We start from the raw sequence: 26,443 nt of genomic DNA, 5'->3' as shown, positions 1-26,443 counted from the left end.
CATGAGCACCCCTCAGTACAATTTTATATTTGACTATGCCAGGCCTTAAAGTAAACTCTATGGAATATTCTAGAAATGATTAGATAAGAATGAAATTCTTTGTGACCAGAATGATTTGATTCCAATGATAACTGAAAGAATAGGAGAGGGAACTGACCTAGAGGATGACAGGCTTCCGAATACTTGGCAACTTGACCCAAACCCCTGGCCGGAGGCCAGCCGCCTTGAAGCGCCTGCCTGGCTGCCCTACCACTTAACCCATACCGACAGCCCCTTTGGCTTTAGCTATTTCTCAGGGTGGGGCTCACATTTTTGCCCAGACCAGCCAGGACCATGATCCTCCTACTGTGCTTCCCATGCAGCTGGGATGGCAGGTGTGATCCACTGCACCCAGCTAAAGTATTACTTCAATTGTGGTAATAGTTCAATAAAATTAAGCACTTAGCAAAGAAAACCAAATCTATAGTGAGCAGATACTCCACTTGAGTGAACTTTGTTTCTAAAACCACTGCAGCAAAACTAAAGCATACCTGAAGGTGCCAAAGTATTATATTTACTGTGTGCCTTATGTCACTACTGCATACTCTGGCAACAGTCAGACAGTCACAGTCACTGAGCTGGGGAAGACAGAAGACAGGTTATCATCTCTCGAGCCTCCAGGGTTGATGACCTTCCTTCAAACTCACTTTGTTCTTCATTCTTCCAGCAGTTACTGCATGCCTGCACTGTGTAAGGCCCCTGCACTATGAGGGATCCAGCATAGCCAGTCTTGGTTCCTCTTGGACGGGAGGTGGGAGAGATGACAGACACCGAGGGTTTTGATAAACAGGGTCATGACAGTGGTGAGGGTTCTGGAGGAAATAACTGATGATGAGAGTAGGGAGTCCTCAGGAAAGGCCACTTTAAGACAGGAATGTGGTGAAAGTCCATTTTGAGGTGAGAGGAAGAGAGGCAGTGAGAAAAGCCAGCAGGGGGCTCATCCACACAGGAGGGACTTTTCTGCCTCCTCACTGAAGGCTTACATCTTTAAGTCTGCTGGAATAAACTAACTAGACCAACAGGACAGAAAGCTACACATTTACTTACATGTCGGGGATATCACATCAAGGTGAGGAGGAGCCAATGTTCCAGTGAGGCTAGGAAGTTTTTACACCCTTCTTCATGGGGGAGGGGAAAATGGGGCAGCACGAAATCTCAGAGGGGCAATACATGACTCATAGAGAAGAATGGATCCAAAGAATAGATGATGACTGGGGACAAAGTTCCTCTGTGCTATTTGATTTTCAGTCTCTTCTTCTACATCAGGAACTTAGTCTCCTTGAGTAGTGACATTTTTAGATAAAGATGGAAAGCAGGTGCATTTTTCTTTGGTGGACCAGCTATAAAGCAGGTAAGAGAACTTCGAGAGTCTCATCCAGCATCTGCTACTCCCAGGAGCCCCTGATCAGGGGTCATTGGCCCCAAAAGGCGTCCCCTGTGTGACTTCAGGGGACAAGCATTTAGTAGTCTGCACAATGGCTTACATAGGTCAGCCTTCTCTCAGGTGTGCTGAGCTTTCATGTGAGGTGTAGGAGAACTGGGATTCCACCATGTGTGCCTCAGTGTCTTCTGCTATAATCCTGAGTAGCCTCCCTCTGAAGGCATGTGCAAAAGGAATTTTCTCCTCTCTGATAACTTCTTCTATACTTTTTTGTGGCCACCCTTCTTCGAAGGTCTGTTCCCTTCTCCATTTTCTAACTTGACATTTGGTTAAAACAAACAAACCAGTCATGACACACTCTCTGTTAAAATAAAAGTTTAATAAAAACACCAGAAACTGCTAAGCATGTGAACTAAAAGTTAAATGTTAGGTAGACTCATACAGCACAATTATTTTCAGATTGCTGATAAACCAGGAAGTGAAGAATCATAAAATGTCACTGGAGAGAAGCATCAATGGTCCTTTCAGAGATGTCCATATAAACATATTGAAAAGTGCTACAGTTTGAGGCATTATTAAAAGCTTGACAAACTTCTGACTCTGCTGGCATCTCACAGAAGGCAGGAGTTCTTATTTCAAGTAAGCTACAAACTCTTTGGTTAGGAATACTGGAAATCTATGTACAAATTGGAGTAAGAAACTCACTAAGGTTGAGTTATTAGTACAATTCAAAGGCATTTGAATTTCCTGTCAGGAACAAACTGTCCTGCCGGGGGTATGGTATGATCTACACATGTATCACCTCATCTGAAATCTACACAGCCTCCCCATTCACTTGGTTCCTCTCCATTTCATCTTTATTTTTTCTTTTATAAAAAACAAAAATCCTCAAGGCCTCTAAAAATTAGCCTGTATTTCACTTATGTACTTTGTAAGTGCTCAATTATATTTATAAAAAGGAAGAATGGTACAGTAGATAATACAAAGATTGCATAGTCAAGGGCCAGACATGGTAGTGCATGCAGAGATTGGGAAGATCATGGTTTGCTGCCACCCCAGACAAAAAGTGAGACTCCCATCTCGATAAACAAGCCAGGCATGGTGGTACCTACCTGTAATCCCAGCTACATGGGAAGCATATGTAGGACTGTGGACTGAGGCTAGCCTGGAGGAAAAGCGAGACCCTATTACCATACCTACAAAGTAAAAAAGAGCTAGAGGCATGGCTCAAGTGGCAGCATGAGGCCCTGAGTTCAAAACCCAGTACCACCAAAAAAAAGAATGCAGGGTGAAAAACAAATCAATGTTTCTTCTTCATTTTACTAGGTTTTTATTAAGTAGCTGTTATTTCCATTTCTGGTGCATGCAGAAGTCTGCCTAGGAATGTGCAAGTCAAAGGAAAAGCATGGCCTCTCACAGGGGACTGTCTGGAATGGCATCCATGCACTTAGAAGGTTAAGCCACCACAGCTAAGGACAGATGCAGAAGTCAAGGCTGGGGATCTGGTAGGAAACGGAGCAGGGTAGGGTAGTAAGTCCCAGGAGGCCTCCACCGAGGTGCTCAGGCTCAGCAGCTCCTCCCTTCCTCTGCATTTCAATCTTTTTTATGTTCTGTGTGACCTTTGAACAGCTCAGGCACCATTTTAAGTTTGTTTAAAATGATTGCTCTCAATGATGACCAAGATCTAGTAATTAAAAAAAAAAATCTGGCTTAAACTGCCATTAACAAATAACATATGCTGTTTGGTTTTTTTTTTACATCATCTTTGCACAACAAAAATATGACCTGTAGGTATTCAAATGGCATGGGATCTTCCTGGTAAGGACCCTTCTTAACAGTCACTCACATGTGCACAGGTGTCCACCAAGAGCAAGGCACTGAGAGGCAAGGAGTCACGGACACCACTGCAGGATCAAGACGGCTCAGAAAGCGCTCTCCCGTCACCAGGACTCGGAGGCTGACACCCAGCAAGGGCACTTTGTAAGTCCTAGGCCTCAGTTTGATCAGCCACAAGCTGCCCTCCTACCATGAGAATTACATAGCATTAAGCATGGCGCCAGAGTGAGGAACCACGATCAATGGCTCCACCTACAGAGTAATGCCCAAGAATGGAACCAAGGGCCACTCTTTGGAGCATGTCTCACGGAGACAATCCTTAATGACGTAGGAATGTTTAGCCATTTAGCATCCTTGTTCCATGGCCACAAAAGGTCAGAGCCCCCCATTGTTACGGTGGCTGAAAATTGCAATGGCCCCAGAAGGGATCCCTGCCCCTGCTGAGAACTGTTTGTGTGGAGGGTCCCCTTTATTAGGAAATAGTACTGTTCTCTTAACAAGGAAGAAGAGCCTTCCTGTCCTGGAGAGTATTCAGGGACCAGACACACTGGGCCTGGGACAGTGAGAACAGGACAAGAAGGTTCACTATAAATTGAGAAAAAGAATCCTTTCCTGATCAATTCCAGTGTCAAAATTCCCAAGCTCACCATGGAGGACTCAAGGTGGAGATGCATCTTTGCAAATACACTCAGCAGGTGGAACCGTGCCATGAAGTCTCTTCTTCAGTCCAGCTCTCTGTTCGTGAACATGAAGTAGAAAGAAGACACATACATTTAATGGTACTGGGGCTTGAATTCAGGGCCTTCACCTTGAGCCACTCCACCAGTCCTTTTTTGTGATGGGTTTTTTTGAGATAGGGTCTCATGAACTACTTGCTCAGGCTGACTTCAAACCACAATCCTCCTGATCTCTGCCTCCTGAGTAGCTAGAATTATGTGTGTGTGCTGCCAGCACCTGGCAAAGACACATACATTTAGATAATAACCTTATAGAGGATTTTTAAAAAACTCTTATTTTTTTTCCATATACTGGACAGGAGTCCATTTCATCTCATATCTACAAAAAGTAAAAACTCAAAAACCGTAACTCAAAAGATACCAATAGCAGAACAAGTCCAAAGAAACTGACATAGAATCTGTGCTATTAAAATAAAAAGTCCTACTTCAAGATAACGTAAGCCCACATCCCTGTGTGACAAAGTGTTCAAGGCTGAACACCATACCTGCATGTTGTCAGGGGTGTTAAAAAGCCAGTGAGTAGATCTTCTCCTGAATTTCTTCCCCAGAATGTACATAACAGCATTTTGGTAATGTCACAGAAGTTAGGCCCTCCTTATTGCTGAGCAGTAGGGAGAATCAGTTTCTTGACCCTCAGTTTACTGTTGATGGTGGAGGCTCTGAGAGGTTTAAGGTCCACCCATTGGCGGAAGCCACTACATCTAAGTGTGGGGTTCACCTTCTGGGTGGGCACTGTGACAGTCACAGGCATGCATCCTACAATGGCTGCAGAGTCCTGCTGAGGAAGCTTCCAAGATGTGTGCTCCACCCTCTCCCCACTGGCTTTCTAATCTGAGCCTACCCTGGATGCTGAGTTGCTGAACTCTCTGTCAACAGCAGTGGAGAGAGTCTGTTTAGAAGGACGTGTGTTTAGCTGTTTACCTTCTCCTCTGGGAGGTGCTCTTCATCTTTTTGAAGTGATAATATTAAATGGATGGGGAGCTAAGGTTAGACCAAACCTCCCGGTCAGGATGGGCTTCTGCGAGTCCTTGGGCAGAGCAAATGTGAAGCTCTGCATCAGGCTGACGAACATTAGGAAGAGTTCCATCTTTGCCAGCTGTTCGCCCATACACACCCGCTTCCCTAAAGGTGAGATCAGAAAGAAACAACGTTATGGCTTTTCCTACCTTAAAAAGTACAAATTTATATGACACATCTAAATTGAGAAGCTTAAGTGCTTTCCTAGATAGCTTTAAAATAAAATTGCCACATAAGCCAAAGTCTTCTGCAGTATGTGTTGATCAGAATTTTTACACAGCAAGTCACATTTCACTCTACTCATCAGAAACGATCCCTTTGTAGACAGAACTACAGACAGATCCAATGTGGCAGCCGTCCTGCCTCCACCATGCCAGCTCATCTCCATCCTTTACTGTCAACTGGGAGGTTGGGGGTGGGGAGAGTTAGATTAGGGTCTCTGGAGCCTTCCTTTGCCACAGCAACAATTCCATGTCTTATCTAGGAACTTAAAAGAAGGGTCTGATGAGATTAGAGAGCCTTCCTCACCGACAGACTGACAGAAGATCAAAAGTTGTCCTTAATTCTAGTAGTTCCCTGGGACCCAAACAATTAGATAGGCAGCCTGGAGAGGAGGATTTCTAGTTACAAATATTAGAAGCCAGGGACTGGAGGCATAGCTCAGGTGGTAGAGTGCCTACCTAGAAGCTTAAGGCATTGAGTTCAAACCCCCCGTACTGCCAATAATAAGTAAATGGACTAAATGCCAACTGTTTTTCTTTTTTTAAATTTTTCTTTTTCTTCTTAGCAGTGCTAGGTATCCATGGCCTCACACATGCAAGGCAAGCACTTTGCCCCTGAGCTACACCCCTAGCCCATAGCACTTTAAAAAAAAATATGCCATTAAAAAACAAAGGTTTAATTTACCAATCCCAAAAGGAATAAAGGTTTCTTTTTTTAAAAGTTGTCCTTGATCATCCAGAAATCGGTCAGGATAGAAATCATCTGGTTTCTCCCAAATGGTTGGGTCTCGGTGTACTGACCACAGGTTGGGTAAGATCATTGTGCCTTTAGGAATGCTGTACCCTTGGAGCACTATAACAAAAGACAGACAGGAAACACGGTGTCATCCAGCATGCTTGATGGTTCTCTCGAAACGCCACTATTTGGGAAGATAAATCTTGTTCCATGCTAAGCATCTTCATTGGCGAAGTCTAGCTCTGAGGTACCTGAGGGCAGGGTTAAGATCTTGTCAGCGGGCATCCGGAGCCGAGCCCGAGGTAGGGCACAGAAGATGCTCTCCTGGATGCTGAGCTCATGAGCTCAGTAAGATCCTAAAAACGTTACAATTAAGAGAGAACATCGAAACAGAAATCGTAGGGTACTCCAGGTCAGCTTTCTCTAAGAAAGAAAATTCCTGAGGTTTGTATAAAACCTAACGGAGTGTGCGCACAACAGTACAATGAGGACGGTAGGTAAAATAAAGGGAGGTGCAGGGAAGCCAGACCTGGCTCTTAGGGGCAGACAGGTGAATGTGCACTCCAGACAGTGCCCCAAAGAAAACAGCACATCGGAGTAGATCCAGTTTACACCAAAATATACTTGAGTGAGCAACTGCCTCCTACAACAGTCTGTAACACATTTGAGCCTGTTACATTACAGACTATCTCCAGAAGGGATAAATTCCTTTCTTTTTTGAGATAGGATTTTACTATATAGTCCAAGCTGCCCTCAATCTTGAGATTGTCCTGCCTCAGCATCCCCAAAACTGGGATTACAGGTGAGTAACACCACACCTGGCACAAGGCAAATTCCTTCTTAGTAGGGATGTTTAAAGACATGTTTCACTGTAGGTGAGAGGTTGAAATGGGTAACCCTAGAGTCAGATGGGCTCCTTCTAACTTTTTAATACTTATACTTTGGTTGCAGGATTTTAAAAATTGAAATAGTGTAACTTCCAGCTAAAATCATTAATTGCACATTTAAATTAGGTCTTCTGACTTCCACGAAGAGCACTAGAGGCACTTTTGTTAATTGTGGAGATTTTTCTGCCAACTCAGGCGATTTAAGTTGTGGCATCATTTGTCTTATGGGTATATATTTGTATGCTCTGGAGGCTGGAGATCCACTGATTAAATATGCTAGAATGCACAACTAGTAATGGATAATTAAGGGCTGAAACGCTCCCTGGACATCGCGTCATCTGTGACAGAATGCTAGTGGCGATGCTCACTACACCCCTCTGCTCAGCAGCGCTGGGTTAGGAGGCTGAGCCCCTCAAAGGCAATCAGAAGAGGGAGACCCTGGACTTGCCTGTGTTTTCTGTGGTCATGTGAGGAATGGCGAGGGGCACCACCGCTGTTAGCCTCTGCACCTCCATGATGGTGGCTTCTGTGTAGGGCATGTGGACCTTGTCTGTGATGGAAGGGGCTCGGTCACAACCAATGATCCTTTCAATTTCTTCATGAACCTTTTCTATGCAAGAAAGGAAAGAAAAAACCAGAAGATCAGCTTGGAAGAGCCGAACATGCACTCTGCGCACACTTCCCATTACCACTCACGCACAAGGGATTGGTGGGCAGTGCAGCCCCAATTTAGCTTCAGGGAACTGCAGCAGTGGCCAGATACGCCAGGTGGAGGCAGCTGGCACCAGGGGACCTATGCCTGCTGGGACTTAAAGTAGGATAGCAGAACAGATAGAGGAGCAAAGGAGAAAGCAGTTTGGATTCAGGAGCACTCTGAATCACTCTGTCACGTGAATGTGACATTTTGATAAAAGTCACCTGAAAACCATCTGGGACTAATGGGTTTTGGGGTCTAGACGTTTTACCATCAATTTGGTATATTTAATAATTACAGATTATTAAGCCATGACAGCATGGAATAGCCCAAGGTGTCCCCTGGTGATCCCTGCTTGTGGGCTTTGTTATAGTTTGGGTCAAGAACATCCCCCCAAAGACCCATGAGTTAAAGGTTTGGTCCCCAGAGTGATGCTATTAAGAGGCAGGGCCCAGGAGGAGGTTTTAGGTCACTGGGAATTGCCTTGAGAATGGTGAGACACCTGCCCTTCCTCTTTCTCTTTTGCATTCCTGCCAGGAGGAGAGCTCTGCTTCACCTTGAGCTCCCTGTCATGATGTGCTGCCTCACCACAGGCCCAAAAGCAACACAGCCCACCATCCATGTTTTGAAACCTCTGAATCCATGAGCCAATATAAAACTTCTCTTCATATAATATGATTATTGCATGTGTTTTATTACAGAAATGGAAAGTGTGTTCCCTTCCCACTTTGTACCAAGTTGGTCTATGTCACCAGCAGAAGGAGGGAGAAGTGATGGCATGTCACTTCTGAGATTAGTAGCTTCTGTTCTCTCTCTGCCCTGTCTTTCTCCCTCTCTCACCACTCACCTGGGAGGAGGGTAGATGCTAAGTCAAGCAGCCTTAGGGAGAGGTCAGGGTGCTAGGAACTGTGGCCCATGACCAGTATCATGTGGACAGCATCTTAGAGGTGGATCCTTCAGGCCCAGTCAAGTCTATAGCTGAATGCAGCCTGGGCAACACCTTGACTGCAACTTCATGAGAAACTGTAAACTAGAATCATCCAGGTTAGGCCACTCCTGGATTCCTGACTCTCAGAACTCTATGAGATAGTAAATGGTGGTTGTTTTAGGATGCTAAATTTTGAGATAATTTACTCAGCAATATATTACTAATATAGATAGCCACAATGCCATCCATGGTAGACAGATATCTGCACACTAACCTCCCTGATACTTTGTAAATACGATAATTTGCAAAGTGCCTTAGTCTATTTTCTGTTACTACAACAAAGTAACTGTGGCTGGATAATTGATAAAGAAAGCAGTAGGCTAAGCTCACAGTTTTGGAGGCTGAAAGTCCAAGATCAGGCAGCCCTATTTGTTTGGTTTCTAAAAAAGACCCCCTTGGCTGTGTTAGAATGCAGCAGATGGGTAACACCATGACAGGGGAGCACATGAGAAGGGGAGATCACATGGCAAGTAGGAAGCCAGAGGGATTCAGGGGCTGAGCTTGCTCTTTTTATAACAACTCATTCTTGTGAGAGGTAACTGGGGTCCTATGAGAACAACAGTCCCCTAGAAGGTGCTCCCCATAACCTAATTACCTGTTCTAGGAGCTACTTCTTAAAGGTTCTACTATCCCACCACGACCACCATGCTGAGGACCAAACTTCTAGCACATGAGCCTTTGGGGGACCCTTTCAAACCATATCCAAACCAGAGCACATGGCCAAAAGGACTACCCTGATCTGTCTAAATTGAGGATGGAGAGGTGGGGAGATTTTCCTGGGTTACCTGGTATATACAATCTAAGGAGAGTGCACATATGGGAATGGTCCCATAGGGTTATATTGCTGGGTGACGTAACAGTCTTAGCTTAAGTACGCTGTGATGTATGCATAGTGACGAAATCACCTAACGACATTTCTCAGAGCATACCCCTTCATTAAGTGATGTCTGACTACACATAGGTTTTTAAATCAGAGAACCTCCTGTTGAGGTGTGAGTCAGGGGAGATGTGACTGTGGAATCTGGCCAGAGAGACAGCACAACTGTGTCTGAAGATGGAGCACAGGTCATAAGCCCAAGAGGCTAGAAAGAGCAACAGAGTGCATCTCTCTCCTTCAGGGCTTCCACAGAGGAGCACAGCCTGCCAGCATCCTGATTCTCAGTCCAGTGGGACTTGTGTTGTTTTAAGTGGCCAAGTGTATAGTAACGGACGCTAACACACTATCCTCCCGTTTATACACTGTTTAGTGCCGCTGACATTCACCGTCTGTTGGTACAATGTGGTATGACTAGCTGTGCGACTTTTGCAAACTTCTCTGGGCCTCTGTTTTCTACTTTAAAACAAGACTAATGGGTCTGATCAGATGAGCATTATGATCTCTTCAGCTCTAAAATGTCCTACTTCTAGAAAAGGCTCTCACTGTCATAGATTTCACACAGAATCAAACATACAGAGATGAAAGCAGGGATGATCAAGTTACAACACCAGCCCTACCATCTAGAAACTTGAGGTGTCACTGTTAACATCTCACCAATTCCCTATGAAAGTACTGATTTTGTTTCCAGCCTGGTGGCATTAGTGCTTGTAGCCAGCAGATCATGGAGGTTGCTCTTCCTGATTTAAATAACCTGGTTTCACCAATACCTGCTAATTACCTTGTATATCAGGGTTCAGTGCTATATATAGCAGGCACCAAAGCAAAGAGTTGGTCGTGGTATCAGTCCCAGCAACAAAGAGATCCCCAATGATATAAAATAAGTAATCGTCATCAAAACTACTGTTGCTATTATTTCTCTTCTCCTCCTCCATGTGTAGAAGGTACATGTCTATGAAGTCCTGAGGGTTCTCGCCATCCAGAGACTCTTGATGGTCTTTAATGATTTTTTTAAGGAAGATGGTTATATCCTTTTCAATTTGCCTTAATTCCTTAAATGGTCCGAAGGGAAGGTAATACAGCCAGGAGCATATGTTGACCAGGAGGACCTGGCTGTTCAGACAGATTTCTAACCCTCGAGACATAAAATCAAGCAGCTCCTTGAACTCACTGTTGGTGTAATCAAAGCGTTGGCCAAAGCACAGGGAGCAAATGATGTTAGAGACAGCATTGCTGATGATGGGGAATGGACTGAAAGGGTCTTCTCCATGCTTCTGCATTTCCTCCTTCACATATTTGAACTCCTCAATAATCTTGGGCTCCAAGCTAAGCTTTCCCAAGCCAAAATGACGAAGAGTTGAGTGACAGAATTTCCTCTGCTGCCTCCAGACTGGACCATAGTGTGCAAACACAACCCCTGAAAAAGGACATCAAGAAGAGAAGGTGAGAGGGAGCCATGCCTGGTAATACAGAACAGGACCTGCCATGAAGCATGGCCTACATAACTTCTGGTAAAGTGAAAAGCGATTTCAATGTCCAAAATTAGTGTGTGTTTAAACATCTTTATAGGGCTGGTAGAATAGCTTAAGTAGTAGAGTGCCTGCATAGCAAGCTCAAGGCCCTGAGTTCAACCCCCAGTACCACCAAAACCAAACCAAAACAAAAAAAAACTATATTTCATTAGAGTGAATCCAAGCTTAGAAAATATTTCAGGTCAGATACACATATTCAAAATGCCTGTATTCTGAACATTATTAACAGAAAGATCAGACTGACATAAAGACAGAGAACATACCTCACTGTACACATCATTAAAATCCCATCTTCTGGCCTACTGCTGGACACACAGGAGGAGTTTGCTAACTACTGAATAAATGGAATAGAATCATCTGCCGTCAAAGTTTGGAATCTAGTAACTGGCAGTCATCGAGATGGTGGTTGTTGGCAGCAGTCCTGATTTTAATCAAGGAGGTCATGGACAACTACATCTTCTGTGATCCGTACTTGTACATCTCCCACCACTGACCCCCAAGGAAACTGCTCCCAAACACTGCATGATGTTTTCAAATGTCCCTTGTTTCCTGCATCTATTGCATCCTCCTGTTTTCCACGGTGTGCTTTATCATTTAGCCAGGTCTTCTGAGTGCTCACCATGTGCCAGGCTCTGGGGTGTAGGATAGAGCTGTGAATGAGATAAGGACTTCTCACACTGTCATACTTCTGTAAAATGTCTTTCAAGGGCAGGGGAGAGCTCAGTGGTAGAGCATTTGCCTAGCATGCATGAAGCCCAGGTTCAATTGCCCTTCTCCCCACAAAACCATCAGAAGTTTCAATTTTAGTTCCTTCTTGGAATCTTCTAATGGACTCTTCCAAATGTCTACTGAAATCAGCAGTGGGCCTTCTGTCATCATTTAGAAATGCTTCAGTGTTGGAGCCCATTTCCTGCTTTCTATGTTTTCTTCTTTCTTGTTTTCCTCCCTTATTTTGATGAAGCACACCCTCCAGTAGTTTCTAAGAAACTGCTCACAGGTGGGTAGGCTTATGGGCTGTTCAGTGTGCTACGTTTATCACTGTTTAAAGCACATTCTCACAATTACTGTTATTTTATAATAAGATACAAATAGGCTTTATAATAATAGGGAAGCCCCTCCTACTCCCCCCGAACCTGTTCTTCTTCAAAATTGTTTTTGATTATTCTGGGCTCTTTACTCTTTTATAAAACCTTTAAAAATCAGCTCGTCATGATCTATATAAGAAAGACTTTGGGATTTTGACTGGAATTGCATTTAATTTATAGATTAATTTCAAAATTGCCTTCTTTATAACTGGACTTGCTTGCCATCCAAGAATAAATCTAAACTTGTTTATGATGTGTTTAAGCTTTTAAAAAATTGCTGTATTGATTTCCTAGCTTTAAAAAAATGCATGTTGAGGGCTGATGAAGGGGCTCAAGCCGTAGAATGCCTGCCTAGCAATCATGAAGCCCTGAGTTCAAATCCCAGTGCCACACACACACACACACACACACACAAATGCACGTTCATAAATGAAAGTTTCCTTTCTCATGTTTCTTTTTTTTTTTTTAATGTGTGGTAGTGGGGCTTGAAGTCAGGGCCTACACCTTGAGCCACTCCACCAGTCCTTTTTTTTGTGATGTTTTTTTTTTCAAGATAGATTCTTGAGAACTATTTGCCTGGGCTGGCTTCAAACTGCGATCCTTCTGATCTCTGCCCCCTGAGTAGCTAGGATTATAGGTGTCAGCCACTGGCGCCCGGCTCTCATGATGTATTGATCTAGATATATTGGCCTCCTAAAATGAGTCATAGTGTATTAGTTCTTTCTGAAGGAATTCATCTAAAATTGGAATGACTTGTTACTCTTTTCCATTCTTTTACTAATATATAGTTTGTTATTCAACTCATTAACTTCAGACATTTAGCTTAATAAACAAAATTCTTAATTTGCCTCTGCGTATCAGGCTATCTGCAATCCACAGTGCATTTTCACTGCTGTAACAAATACCCAAGAGGAACAGTTTAAAGGAAGAAAGATTGATTTTAGCTCATGGTTTCAGAGGTTTCAGCCCATGGTTGGCTGGCTCCATCGCTTTGGGCCAGAGGCAAGGCAGAATATCATAGCACTGGGGACATGGTAGAGCAAAGCAGCTCACCTCACTTCAGACAGGAAGCAGAGAAGGACAGGAAGAAGAGCCAGGGACAAGGCAGAGCCCCCAGTATTCCTGTCTCCAGTGTCCTACTTCTTCCAGCTAGGCCCACCTCCTCTTTGACCACCTCCCCAAAATGGCACCATCAGCTGGGTACCACACCTTCAATACATGAGCTGGTGGGGGATTTTACCTACTCAAGCCATAACAAGCAGCACTGTTTGCAGGTATTTTCATCTTTTGTGTGTGTGTGTGTGTGTGTATGTGTACGTGTGTGTGTACGTACATGTGTCTACGTGTATGTATTTGTACGTGTGTGTGTCTGTGTGTGTATGTGTGTATTGGGTGTATGTATTTGTATGTACGTCTGTGTGTGTATGTGTCTATGTGTGTGTATTGTATGTATGTGCGTGTTTTTGTGTAGTGTGTATGTGTGTGTATTTGTATGTACGTGTGTGTGTGACTGTGGGTGTATGTGTATGTGTGTGTATGTTTGTATGTGTGTATATGTGTGTGCATTGTGTGTATGTGTATGTGTGTGTATTTGTATGTACGTCTGTGTGTATGTGTATGTTTGTGTATGTGTACGTGTTTTTATGTGTACGTGTGTGTATGTGTGTCTGTGTATGCCTGTGTATATTGTATGTATGTGTGCATGTATGTGTGTTTTTGTGTGTGTGTCTCTGTGTGCGTATGGGTATGTGTACACGTGTGTGCGTGTACATATGCATGTGTATGTGTGCATGTATGTGCGTGTGTATGTATATTTGTGTGTCTGTGCACACGTATGTGTGTGCATGTGTGTGTACGTGTGTGTATGTGTGTGCATGTGCATATGTGTGTGCGCATTTGTGCATGTGTATGTGTGTATGTATCTGTAGGTGTGTCTGTGTGTGCGGATGTATGTGTGTTTGTGTGTGTTTGTGTGTGTGTGTATATATGTGTGTGTGTGTGTGTGTGTGTGTGTGTGTGTGTGTGTGGTGCTAGGTATTCGACCCAGGTCCTCCATCATACTAGGCAAGTGTTCTACCGCTGAGCTACATTCCAGCCCCATCATTCAGTTTTAAGTTTAAATTTTTTGCTCTTATGAGTCTCCTTGGCTACTTGGATTAATCTGTTTTATACTGACTTTGACATCTGATAAGGCTTGGCTTTTAGCCTAGTATATGCCTAATTTTAATAAATTTGGAAATAAAGTTAATAGTGTTTATCTAAGTGGTTTTAGGTATAGGGTTCACTATATGTCTAACAGGAAGTGCTTGATAACTGTTGGAGCCATGTCTTCCATATCTTTATCAAATTTTTTATCTGCTTGATCCTCTCAACCATTCCAAATTTATGTTAAAATATTTCTATATAATAGTGAATTTGTCAATTTCCCTGTAGTTCTGCCTTTGTTATATGAGCATGTAAATATTGATGTTACTGCAGATTCATATCGATATCTATCTGTCTATGTCATTAGGTTCACTAACAGCTTAGAATCGATCTTCTGGTTTTAAAGAAAAAGGCTTTCATCATTATATAATTTCCTTCTTCTTAACAGTGAAGTAGGACAACATATTTTATCAGAAAAATCATGCCTTTTCACTTTTTTCTTATAGTTACAATCCATTCCTCTTATAACCTTCTCCTTTGACTTTTCTGTATCCTTGTGCTTGGGATATGTCTCTTGGTGGTGGGGAGGGAGTTATGTCTCATTTAAAACAACATATAATTGGATTTTTATTTTTATATCTTTGGCAGTACCAGGGTTTGAAGTCCGGGTCTCACACTTGCTAGGCAGGCACTTTACCACTCAAGCCAAGGCACCAGCCCTTTCTTCCTTCAGTTATTTTTTAGTTACGGCCTCTTGGGTTTTTTGCCCAGGATGGCCTGGCCCACGATCCTCCTATGTAAGCTTCCCACACAGCTGGGATGACAGGCTTGTACCACCAGGCCTAGCATTTCTTTTCTTTTTTTAAACTACTTATTTTATTATTTTATGATTGTTGTACTGGGGATATATTGTGACATTTACAAAAGTGCTTACAGTATCTTAAATTCACCCCTCCATCATTCTCCTTCATCTCTCCCTCCTCCCATTCCTTGAACAGTTTCAACAGGTCTCATTTTTCCATTTTCATACAACTGTACGTGACATTTCCACCATATTCACCCTCCTACTCCCTTTCCTTGTGTCCTCCCCCTCCCACTGGTACCAGCCCCCAGTCAGACCTGTTTTACCTTCCTGTTCTTTGCTTTTGATAAAAGACATTTTTTGTTTGTATAAGATAGCTATATATAGGGATTTTCATTGTGACATTTCCATGTATATATGTATTATAACTCCAGTTGGTTCATCCTCTCTGTTCTTTTCCTTTCTACCTTAGTCCTCTTCTTATGGTGATTTCAACAGGTTTAAAAATTCTATATCCATTCTTGTGTAGAAAGTACATCAACCACATTCACCTTCTTAACTTCCTTTCTTTTACCCTCCCTCTCCTGTTAGTGACTTCCCCTTAGTGTGGCCCTTTTCATAATATTGCTTGTATTTATATTGAGCCTATATTTGACATATGAGGGAAAAGGTGTGCAGGTCTAGCTTTTTTCATTGATAGGGGGTCTTGCTAACTTTTTGTCCAGGCTAACCTTAAGCTGCTGTTCTCCTTATCTTTGCCTCCTGAGTAGCTGAGGTTACAGGCCTGGGCCACAGAGCCCAGCTGTCCCCTTCCTTTCTTGCCTTCAGAAAAATAGGGTGACTGTTCACCCTTCTGTTCTAACATGCTTAAAGTCTAGTTTAGTGATCAGTACACTAAACACAATAAAGTTCAAAGGGCAAATCTAGCCTGGCACTTTCTTTTTCTTTTTAGTGGCCAGGGAGATAAGACTAGATTTTACATTTATAAATGATTGGGGGTAAAATCAAGAGAGTAATTTTTGATCCTTGAAAATCATGTGAAACTCAGACCTCAAGCTCTATGAATACAGTGACCTGGACCACGGCTGGTAAAGAGCCACACTGATTTGTTTTCACGTAGTCTGGCTGCTTTTGTGCTATGAAGTGGAGGACTTGTGCTGTGGAGTGGAGGTGGAGGAAGAACATTTTCTCGGCCAAGTCCAGGCCAAGACATAATTTCCTGTGTTCTTTGCTGGTGGCCAGGTTTGCTGAGTGTTCTCTAAGTTTTGCTCAGAGTGAACCCCTTGACAGTCAGGTTTTCAGCTGTCATGGTGCCAGGCCATCTCTCTCCTCTCACCCCATCCCTAGCCAAGAGGTCATCGAAACCCAATGTTCTCCTGACATTTACAGTGATCTAAGGAACTGTCTGTACTTAATGTGCATTTCAAACTAGTCCTGTTTCAGTCCAACTCACTAAGCACACTCCTTCCTCTCTCCCCTGATCACTGTACCACCAGTTCCTGAGTCTTTCTGGGTCCTGGAGGGTGAAATAAGGGGAACACTTTTCACACTTTTCTCACACTCCATTGGTACCCCCTCAGCAGACATAGAGGTGTGGGCAACTCCACTCTCTATTCAGCCGTCTGCTATACCTATATCCACTTTCTGTTGCCAGATGCTGGGGTGCAGAACTGTAGCCATCTCTTTACCTCATTGTGGATGGTAAGTTTGCTTCTGCTCAAAGTCCTTCTGATACAGTGTGTGATCTCAAGACAAAGAAGGCATGAGAATGGCTTATCATTCCTGAAAACAGAACTCTCCCTTTGTTTAACAAAGCCCTGGTTCCTAGGCAGTTGGAACATAGTCATTCTTCCTGACTTTAAGCATAGCTAAGTCTTTTGCAGAACACTCAAAGTGTAATGGTTACTGGGCCTCTTCCTGGATAGATCTGGCCTTCCAGGAAAACTTCAGAATTTGACACTAATTCTCACCACCTTCTCATTATTTAAGACATCACATATGACACCTCTGCTTTGACCTGTTTCTCAAAAAACTTTATTTTTCCCTTGTTAGGCCTTGGTCTATGTTATCTGCTCATCATCTTTTAAAGTATGCGTTTGTATTTGAGAAAACTTTGCATAGCAAAATGCCCTTTTTGCTCAGTTTTTCTAACATTTATTTAGAGTCTCCTATGTGGTAGATAGTAAGGGCACAGCCCCTGTTCTCAATATATTTATTCTCTTGGAAGGTAGTGGGCTAGCCAATGGCATACACTGTTGCCTGTTGGAATGTACAGAAGGCGCATGGTAGACCCCAAGGAAGGAGCGCCATGCCAGCTGAGGGGAGGCAGCACCTCCCAGAAGGAGGACGTCTGAGCTGATGATGCTTCACTATAATGGAGGATGTGTGTGAACATACATTTTAGACAAAGAACTGGAACAAAGTCGAAGAGGGTGTTTTGAGAAGGGCTAACTCATCTTCATGGAGAAATCAGGTTTAGATAAGGTAGGAAATTGGAGGGAACCTTCTTAGAAAAGGCTAAGATTTGAGAAGTGTGTTATGATGAGCTGACAGCAACAAAGTACAAGAGAGAAGAGGTGACCAAAGAGGCAGGGCCCGAGAATGCCTGGAGGAGAGCATGACAGGGTTTGTGGCCAAGGGCTGCAAAACAATGTTGAGTAGCCAGAATGGCTGAGGGTCTGAGGAGTGTTTGTAGAGGGTCAGGCACCCTGCAGTTGTTGACATCTTCTCCTTTTGTAGGCCAGTAAAGCAGTGGTGTTCATGATGTATACAAAGACATCATTTCAAGCAGGATAATAACACTGAAAAATAAAAATGACCCCAAAGCATAAATCAGGTCTCTTGATGGAGAATGACAAAAATGTAACCTGAAGCTAGTTTACCAAAAAAGTCAATGAGGCCATGGAATGAAAAATCAGGAAGGGCAGCATGTCAGGGAAGATGAAATGCCATGGGACCCCTTCCATTTTTCCCTTTCCTTGGCCTGACTTCTTTCCCACTGCAGGCCAGCTTTTCTGTGAATCAGGACCTACCTCAAATGCCTATTCTCTCAGTGTGAAACTCTACTTTAGAGGCTTAATGAAAGTTCTAGGGGAAGGATTCAAATGCTTCAGCCAGATATCACATGGTGATACCAATTTGGGACATTATGATTATTTAGTGGCTTGAGGTTTCCAGACTATACTATGAATATAAATTCTTGTCCCCAAACTATGTGGGGGATAGAATCAGAGTTAGGAATCCTGGAATTTGGTGCCCAGTCACTATCACAAAGAGAAGAGACATCGTGACCAATCACTCTTGATCCACCCACTTTCAACTAATCACTGTGTGTGTAGGGAGGGTGAGTTCATATAGGGATACGGCAGCTCCTGTTCCAGTCACAGTTAACGGGTACAAAGGGTTCCTCCAAAGAAAAGGTGCTCTTATCAAGGCATAGGTGGTAGGCAGTTGAGACACAGAAATCCACCTGCAACCAAGTAAGGGATAGGCTAAACTGACTATGACACATGCTCATAAAGGAGTATTATACAGCTCTTAAGGAGTTTATAAGAGAATATTTAATAACCTGGAAATATGTTCACAGTAAGTGATAAAGGCAATTTTAAAGATTTTGAAAAGTATGCTTTCATTTTAAGTAGGCAAATACATTTAAAAAATACACGTACATATAGGAAAAAGACTGGGATGTAATACATAGCAATGTTAATAATAACTATCTCAAAATAATCTAGATTACAATTCTTTTTTTCCCAGTCTGGATGATTGTTCTTTTTTTTTTTTTTTGGTGGTACTGAGGTTTGAACTCAGGACCTCACACCCACTTGAGCCACTCAACCAGCCCTCCTTTTTTCCCTATTCCATGTTTTATGTTTTCTAATAAAAAGCATATACTACTATTATAATAGAATACATTAAGTATGGTGCAATTCTCCACTGACCACATATACAGGCAGAGAGTGTGCTATTCACCCTTTCCCTCCATAGGGCCACAGAAGTGCTCCTATTAGCAGGAATCCAGCCCTTTTGCTACAAGTACATAACTCTTTCAAATTCCTATTTTATTGCCTATCTAGCAAGCTTATCTTCCTCATTCATTCTCTCATTTTCAGATTTCCCAGATGACATTTCATTTTCGTGTGCCATTTATCTTCATTTCCTCATCTCATTTTGCATCTTGTTACCCTCTGAGGCATTCAATACAAACGGATCTCTTTCTTTTTATTTTGAGATTATTGGGGGTTTGAACTCAGAGCCTCACACTTGCTAGGCGGGTGTTCTATCTCTTGAGCTACATCACCAGCTCTTTTATTTCTCAAATAGGGTTTCACATTTTAGCCCTGGCTGGTCTGGTCCCCGATTCCTCCCTCACAGCTAGGATGACAGGTGCACAACTAGATTTTTATTGGTTGAGATGGAGTCTCCAAAGCTTTTTGCCTTGGCTGTCCTCAAATCTCAATCCTCTGGATCTCTGCCTCCCTATTAGGTAGGATTACAGGTGTGACCCACTGTGCCCATCCCTTATTTTTTCTTTTATCCAAAATGTGTTCTTTGGGATGGTTTCCCACTCATCTCAGCTCAGTGTGCTTCTAGTGCTGCTTCCTCCAGGAGGAGCAGCCTTCTGGAAGCCTGGTTTTTCTTCCTGAAGGCCACCAGAGGACAGTGCAGCAGCCAACACACTGACTGTGTTTTAGCCAGTGTAGTGATGCACACACAGCAGCCACACTGCCATTTGGTGCCTGGCTAACACCCATGGTGACTTCACAGCATTCTGAGTAGTTCCCATCCATGAAGCAGGAATTGGAACACTGCACCAGGCACCTCGCCTTACATTCCCTCTTTTCCTCTGGAGAGGGATGGAGAGGATCCTTCATGAGGTAGGCTGGAGAGGATCCTTCATGAGGTAGGCTGTCACCACCAGAAGGGGCATCCCTTACTTTAAAATTTTCCTTTTGCCTTCCATCGTTATGACTTTGCAACTTGCTTGGAATTCTTGCTCTGAGTGGCCTTCAGCAATTCCTTCATGTTGTAAGTGTTTTATCAATCTGTCTTGCCAGTGGTATTGTCTGAGCTAAAACAGGTTTCACCTGTCAAGTCCATGTTTCCATTTCTACCTTCACAATCAGTGTCTCACAAACATGGTGGCAGCCTAGCTTGTGAGAGTGAAATACTTCAAAAGCACCTAATTTCTACCATTCATGAAACTGATTAATAAAATGGCACCATTTTATTATGTATTTCATTTAGTGACTACTTCAGAATTTGGATAAAACACAGCACTTCTAATAACAAAAGCTATAGGTGGAAAGATACAAGGCTTCAGTGCATAGAAGTTTTAAAAATAACCAAATAAAGCTATGTGCTCCTTAAGAATCTGAAGCCAATCTGAACAGTGAAGAAACAAGTATATATTGCTCTCTAAACTTTACACTGGAAATAGTTTATAATGAAAACATGATGTCAGCAATAATCACATGTGGTTTTGACCAAGCACAGTAAACAAAAATAATAATGAAAAATCGAAAGAAATTTCAAAACAAAAATTTTAAATTCCCATGCATGCATCACGCAGTTCAGCGGTTATGAAGAAGGGTTATGATGTCAGCCCTGCATCATCATTACATTGTTGTATGAGCTGCTCTTAATTTTGCCTCCTAAAAAAACAAATGGTGCTCAAAAGCAAGGTAAAAGTGAATGTGCTTAATTGAAGAGACAAAGTGAAGACCTGAGATCTGTTGAAAGGCAGCCTGTCTTTAGTGAAGGAAAGCTGGGCAGTGTTAGGGGAAAAATTAATCAAGTATCTGCAGTATTCAAGATACAGAGCATGAAGTAAGATCTATTTTTTGGTGTGCAGTATTAATGTGTACAACATAATTTTTGTGACAGTTACGTAGCTTACCCCATGTGGTTTCAAGTTCTGGATGCTCAGACCTACTGGACGTACATTACAGGTAAAGTTGAGTCATTTTAAGACACTGAACTCTGTGCAACTGAGCATATGTGAGTTTCCTCAGTGGCACTCTCCTTGGAACCACATATCCTCAGATACCAAGGGTCTACTGCATACAGCTTTTATTGGAAATAGGCCACACTTGGAGTGGAGCACTCCTTTTGTAGATTTTGCACCTTTCTTTGCTTTTCCTTCTTAAGAAAACAATCAGGTGGATTAATGAGAATGAGGAGCACAGCTAATATATAACATCTCTAGCCTATCTAGCTCACCATAGTTTTTATGGGCTTAAAAAAGAACATCAATCTATCACGAGATTGTGAAAAAGTCAAGTAAGTAACCTTTCCACATTCTAGAACGTTTCTGAAAATGTGTTAGATCAACTATGTCTAGCTTTTATCACATCACATTTTATGAAATGTCCCTTCTCTGCTAGTTCCACAAACTTTAGTAGTGAATCTCTCTCAAAATATCATAAATATCATCTATTTAATAATTCCTAATCTCATATCAGCTCTTTTCTCTTATGAAATGGACAATTTCTCAGGTTGTGTGTGTGTGTGTGTGTGTGTGTGTGTGTGACTAGAAACAGTGGCAGAGGTGGCCTGAGCTGTCCTCCAGGCTCCCTCAGCAGCTTGGGCTGTGGTTGCAGTGGTCTCACTTCTTCAGTCTGGTCATGTTGTCCACTTGTCACCTGTGAAGGCTACTTGTAACTCTTTTGTTCTTCCTTTTTTGATGGTCACTTGAAATAGCCCATCACAAAAAAGGGCTGGTGGAGTGGCTCAAGGTGTAGGCCCTGAGTTCAAACCCCAGCACCACAAAAAAAAAAAAAAGAGAGCTGGCATTAAACTACTGGGATCTACAAGAAGAAAATCTGCTTCCCATCTTAAGACACCCAGAGGAGCAGACACACACAACACAAAGGACATGGTGTGTGGTAAGCGCACTGATGAGATGCTGGTATGCACTCATTTCTTCATTTCTTTGATTACCTACTCTGTGCAAGCAGTGGGGTCACAGTGCTTGACAAATCTCTGCCTTTTTATTTTATTTTTTTAGTCATGAATTTTTAGGTGACACTATTCAATTCTTAGTAGCTGATCCTCTCAGGGTTGATTTTTATGAAGAATCTGAAATATCAGTAGTTACTGAAGAATAAACAAGATTCTAAAATTAAGCAAAGTGAGTTTACATACTTGTAAGCAACCATACTAATTTGGAGTACATGGGGAAATATGCTAATTATAAAACTAAAATCAGAAAAAATGGAAATAGGAAATTTTGGCTGATTTTATACTGTCTTTTTTTTTTTATTGTGCTGGGTGGAGGTACACTGTAGCAATTACAAGGTTTCTTACAATGTATAAATGTATCATACTTGAATTCACCCTCTCCACTGCTCTCCTTCACCCGCCCCCCCATTCCTGGAATAGTTTCAACAGGTGTCATTTTTCCATTTACATACATGGTATAAATGATTACGTATTCATCGTCCTACCCCTTTCCCCACCCCCACCTGCAGAACCTGTTCTGCTCTTCTGTTCTCCAATTTTGTAGAAGAAAAAAAAGATGAAAAGAGAAACATGTCTGCCTTCTCCTTCTCACTCACATTCCAGTGGTGGGTGGGGGTGGCAATAAGCTAAAGACTTTCAAAGTGTTTAATGAGTGACATGTGAATGAGAAAATGGCTGTTTGGCACTGGAAGTGACTAAAATGGGAGTGTAGAAATACAGTGCTGAGAGGTTAGAAGGATGAGAGGCAGTCAGCCAAATGAAAAGTTATGCCAAGCCTGAGGCTGACAAATGCACCAGCCCAAGGCAGACACAGGTTTGGCACAAATGCACTTAGCATGTCTACAGCAAGGGCCAGGCTGAAATGCACAAAGTACAGATAGTTAAAGAGTTACAATGGGTGCCTTATGATTTCTTAACTTTATGATGGGGCAAAGGCAATATAAAATTAGTAGAAACCATCTTTGAATCCTGAATTTTGATCTTTTCCTGGCTGGTGACCTGTGGTGTGATATTAACTTGTGACACTGAGCAGTGGCAGAAGGCCATACCTCCTAGTTGACGTGCAATCGTGAGGGCGAACTACCAATGCTCTCCAAGGGACTGTGTTGCTAAGCTCTCATGGTCCATAGCCAGGTGTACTAAATGCATTTTTTTATTTAAGGTATTTTCAAGTCACGATGATTGTATCAGGATAAAACCCTGTCATAAGTCAACATGCATCTATAAAGAGGAGACAGATAAAGCCCGAGAGGCAGGTCTCACAAGGCACAGAAGTCAACTATGGAGTTGGGAGGCAATTTTTTTTAGCTGGATAGAGATATGGTTTCACTCATGACTTTTCAAGAGATCATTATGGCTACTTCATGGATAAAGGACTACAATGGAAATCTGGACATTTCTGAAGTAGCAGATGAGAAATGGTGGTAGCGTGAGTGCTGGCAGTAAGGTAGAAAAAGTGGACGGATGTAGGCTATGTTACCTGAAAAGGAACTGACAGGACTTGAGGACTACTGGAAGGGCATGGGACAGGTCTTAAAATGAAACTGTGGTATCACAGTCAGAAGGGAAGCTGGCTTTTACCTGGAGAACAGAAAATCATGTCGGAGAACACATTCTCAAAGGGGCGATACTGAAGCACAGTCTTGGAAGTAGGTATGACAAAAAGAAAATAAGTGTTTGGAACAAAATGGAGAAACTGGAACCTCTGTGCTTTGCTGCTAGGAATGTAAAATAGTGCAGCCACTGTGGAATGTGCTATGGGTAGTTCCTCAGAAAATGAGAGAGCTGGGCGCAGTGGCTCATACCTATAATCACAACTACCCGAGAGGCAGAGATTGAAAAAAAAGTTCTCAAGACTCCCATCTAAACCAATTAAAGCTGAGAGTGGAGGCAAGTGCCTGTCATCCCTGCTATGGCAAGAAGCATAAATAGAAGGATCAGGGTTCAGGCCAGCCTGGGCATAAATGTGAGACCCTGATGGAAAAAATAACTGAACAAAAAGGGCTAGGGTAGTGGCTTCAGTGGTAGAGTGCCTGTCCAGCAAGGACAGAGCTCTGAGTTCAAATCCCAGTACCACTAAAAAAACCCAAGAACTATCTCATCAATCAATTCCACTTCTAGGTATATACCCCAACAAATTGAAAGCAGGGACTCCTACAGATAGTTTTACCCTGACGTTCCTAGCAGCATTACTCACAACACTCAAAGGGTAGAAGCACTCACGTGTCTACCTATGAAGTAATGGATGAGCAAAATGTGTTACACACTTACAGCGGAATATTACTCAGTCTTCAAAAGCAAATTCTCACATGATGAACCTTAAGAACTTACGCTAAGTGAAACCGACAAGCCATGAGCAACACATGTAGGATTCCACTTACACAATGTGCCCAGGGTAATGAAATTTACAGAGGCAAAAAGTACAATGGTGGTGGCCAGGAGCTAGGCTAGGGAAGAGACTAGAGTTATTGTTTAATGAATATGTTGGCAAAGTTTGCATAGTAATGTAGATATAATTAATACCACTGAGTTGTGCAGTTAAAAATGGCTAGAATGGGCTGGCAGAGTGGCTCAAGTGGTAGAGCACATGCCTAGCAAGCCAGAGGCCCTAAGTTAAAAAAAAAGAAGAAAAAAGAGAAGAAAAATGGCTAGGATGGCAAATTTTATGTGTATTTCTCACTACTTTTTAAGAGAAAAGCAAAGTGGGTAGGATTTCTCCAGGCAGTGGTGGGAGCAAAAGAAAATTACATAATGGAGAGGGTGACATGTAAACTGTGACGCTTGCTTTTCAGTGGCATGTTTAAAGTATTATCTTTCCATCTACTTTAAGATCTTGATGCATAACTGGCTTTATCCAATTCCGATAAACCTAAATTTCTCCAGACCCTGTTCCAAAGACAGGGTCTATTTACTTAATAAATACTTGCTGAGCACCTGCATGTGATGCTGAGCACAGGCAGTAATGACTGTCCTCCCGGATGACAGTCCAGTGGTGAAGACCTACCTCCAGGCCCAAGGTTACAAAACTATATAGTCTTGGTTTTGGTAAGTCGGGAAGGAAAAGTGCACAGTGAAACTTGTTCTAACAAGGAGGCCTAACACACTTAGATAGTTAGAACAGGTTTCCCTGGAGAAAAGACACTTTAAGGTGATACCTAACTGATGGGTAGGAGTGACTCAGAGAAGCTGGGAATCTACCAGTCAATAAGATAAAGGAGAAGAATGATAAACAAAGCTATGTGTGTGGGTGGGGGCGGGAGTTAGAGAAACAATGAGTGGGGCTCTTTATTCCACTGCGTCAGATATCATGTTTTCCAAACTGCAAACCTGTGCAAGCTGTGAGCCAGCACACTAAGGTGTGCTAATAAGGCTCCTTCTGTGTTGTCTGGACTTCTTTAAAGGAAATATGTTCTTATTAGACTCCTGCAGTCAAAACTCACCAGGTGAGTCTTTCTGACGTGGGCAAAGTTTAGAAGCGGGTCACAGACAGAAGAGGCCTCGTTTGGAAAGGAGAGAATACCCGCAGAAGGATGGAACTTGAGTTCACACTTTGGTGTCCCCTCCCTTACTTCTATAATCCTCCCTCAACTTCCCCGAGTTTCCAACTTCTGATCTTAGAATCTGAACAAGACAACCGTGGGATTTTAAAGGCACAGGAAAAAGGAGGCGCCCTCCCAACCCCCACCATTGCCCTTCTCGCAGGATGCAGGTGTGAGGCACCACGGGCATCGCAGCCCGGACGCACCTGGAGCCCATCATCTTCGGGTATGCCATCTACACTCTGCCCTAGACCCCAAAGCCCCGGCGGGCCGCGCTCACCCTTCTCCTTGGTGATGATGGAGATGAGCGGCACCCTGGGGCGGTCGCTGAAGACCTCGGCCTGCTGCACCAGCGCCTGGCGCACGCTGTGGAAGTCGTTGAGGACCACCACCATGTAGTGGCCAATGAAGAAACTGAAGACGTTGCCGTAGACGCGAGCCAGTTTAGCCAGCAGCACCTGCGGGCCCACCCCCGAGGCCCTCCCTCGGCGGCTCAGCCAGCTGTGTCGCCGGAGGAAGGGTGGCAGCAGCACAGGGCCGAAGTTGCCCACCACCGGCCAGGGCGTGGGCCCGGGAGGGATGCCCCGCGCGCGGTGCCAGCGCAGCCAGCTCCAGCCCAGCAGCGCGCCGAGGCCGCACAGCAGCAGCGCGCCGCCGCTCGGGTCCATCCGCAGCAGTCCCGGGGTCGTGCGCAAGAGGCGCACGGGCCAGGGCGGGTCCTCGGCCGGAGTCAGCGGCTGGCCCCCGGATGACATGCTCCGGGCGCGGGCGGCTCGGTTCCTCCAGCTGACTGCACAGAAGCGCACGCGCCTAGTCCGCGGTCAGCTCCACGTTGAAGGTCAGGGGCGGGGACCAGAGCGCCAAGGGCGCTTTTGATTGGCTGCGCCCCGCGCGTTATCCACGCCTCCTCCAGTCAGGCGCCCTAGTGGAGCCCCGGGAGGCTTTGGTTACCCCAGGAGTGAGGTCC

General features: G+C 43.5%; 1 protein-coding gene and 1 long non-coding RNA gene across 7 annotated transcripts in view; one reads left to right on the top strand and one right to left on the bottom strand.

Annotated features, from left to right (window-relative positions):
* Positions 1 to 26,443, top strand: part of LOC109684303 (uncharacterized) — a 191,680-nt gene that overhangs the window by 23,004 nt on the left and 142,233 nt on the right. The window contains exon 3 of one of the 6 annotated variants that reach the window (XR_012435646.1): positions 3,277 to 3,412. The exons of the other annotated variants lie outside the window; for them this stretch is intronic. This is a non-coding gene — a long non-coding RNA (uncharacterized lncRNA). Of the gene's footprint in view, positions 1 to 3,276; positions 3,413 to 26,443 lie in introns of those variants that run through there. 6 annotated transcript variants of the gene reach the window in all.
* Cyp2u1 (cytochrome P450 family 2 subfamily U member 1) lies at positions 1,781 to 26,382 on the bottom strand. The gene is made up of 6 exons (XM_020160620.2): positions 25,757 to 26,382; positions 10,192 to 10,827; positions 7,303 to 7,464; positions 5,917 to 6,084; positions 4,915 to 5,115; positions 1,781 to 3,991 (listed from the first exon to the last, which is right to left on the bottom strand). The coding sequence occupies exons 1-5, from the start codon at positions 26,229 to 26,231 to the stop codon at positions 4,937 to 4,939; spliced, it is 1,620 nt and encodes a 539-aa protein (XP_020016209.1). The 5' UTR covers positions 26,232 to 26,382; the 3' UTR covers positions 1,781 to 3,991; positions 4,915 to 4,936.

Source organism: Castor canadensis, chromosome 9 (genome assembly GCF_047511655.1).
Source record: "Castor canadensis chromosome 9, mCasCan1.hap1v2, whole genome shotgun sequence".
NCBI lineage: Eukaryota > Metazoa > Chordata > Mammalia > Rodentia > Castoridae > Castor > Castor canadensis.
This window is presented reverse-complemented; position numbering and strand designations above follow the sequence as displayed.

Coding starts and splice junctions, on each gene's coding strand:
- Cyp2u1 (XM_020160620.2), bottom strand. CDS start 26,231: ATGTCATCCGGGGGCCAGCCGCTGACTCCGGCCGAGGACCCGCCCTGG. Junction 7,465..10,191: donor ACTGAACCCTGATATACAAG/GTAATTAGCAGG, acceptor TTTCTTGCATAG/AAAAGGTTCATGAAGAAATT. Junction 6,085..7,302: donor CATGACCACAGAAAACACAG/GCAAGTCCAGGG, acceptor CTTTTGTTATAG/TGCTCCAAGGGTACAGCATT.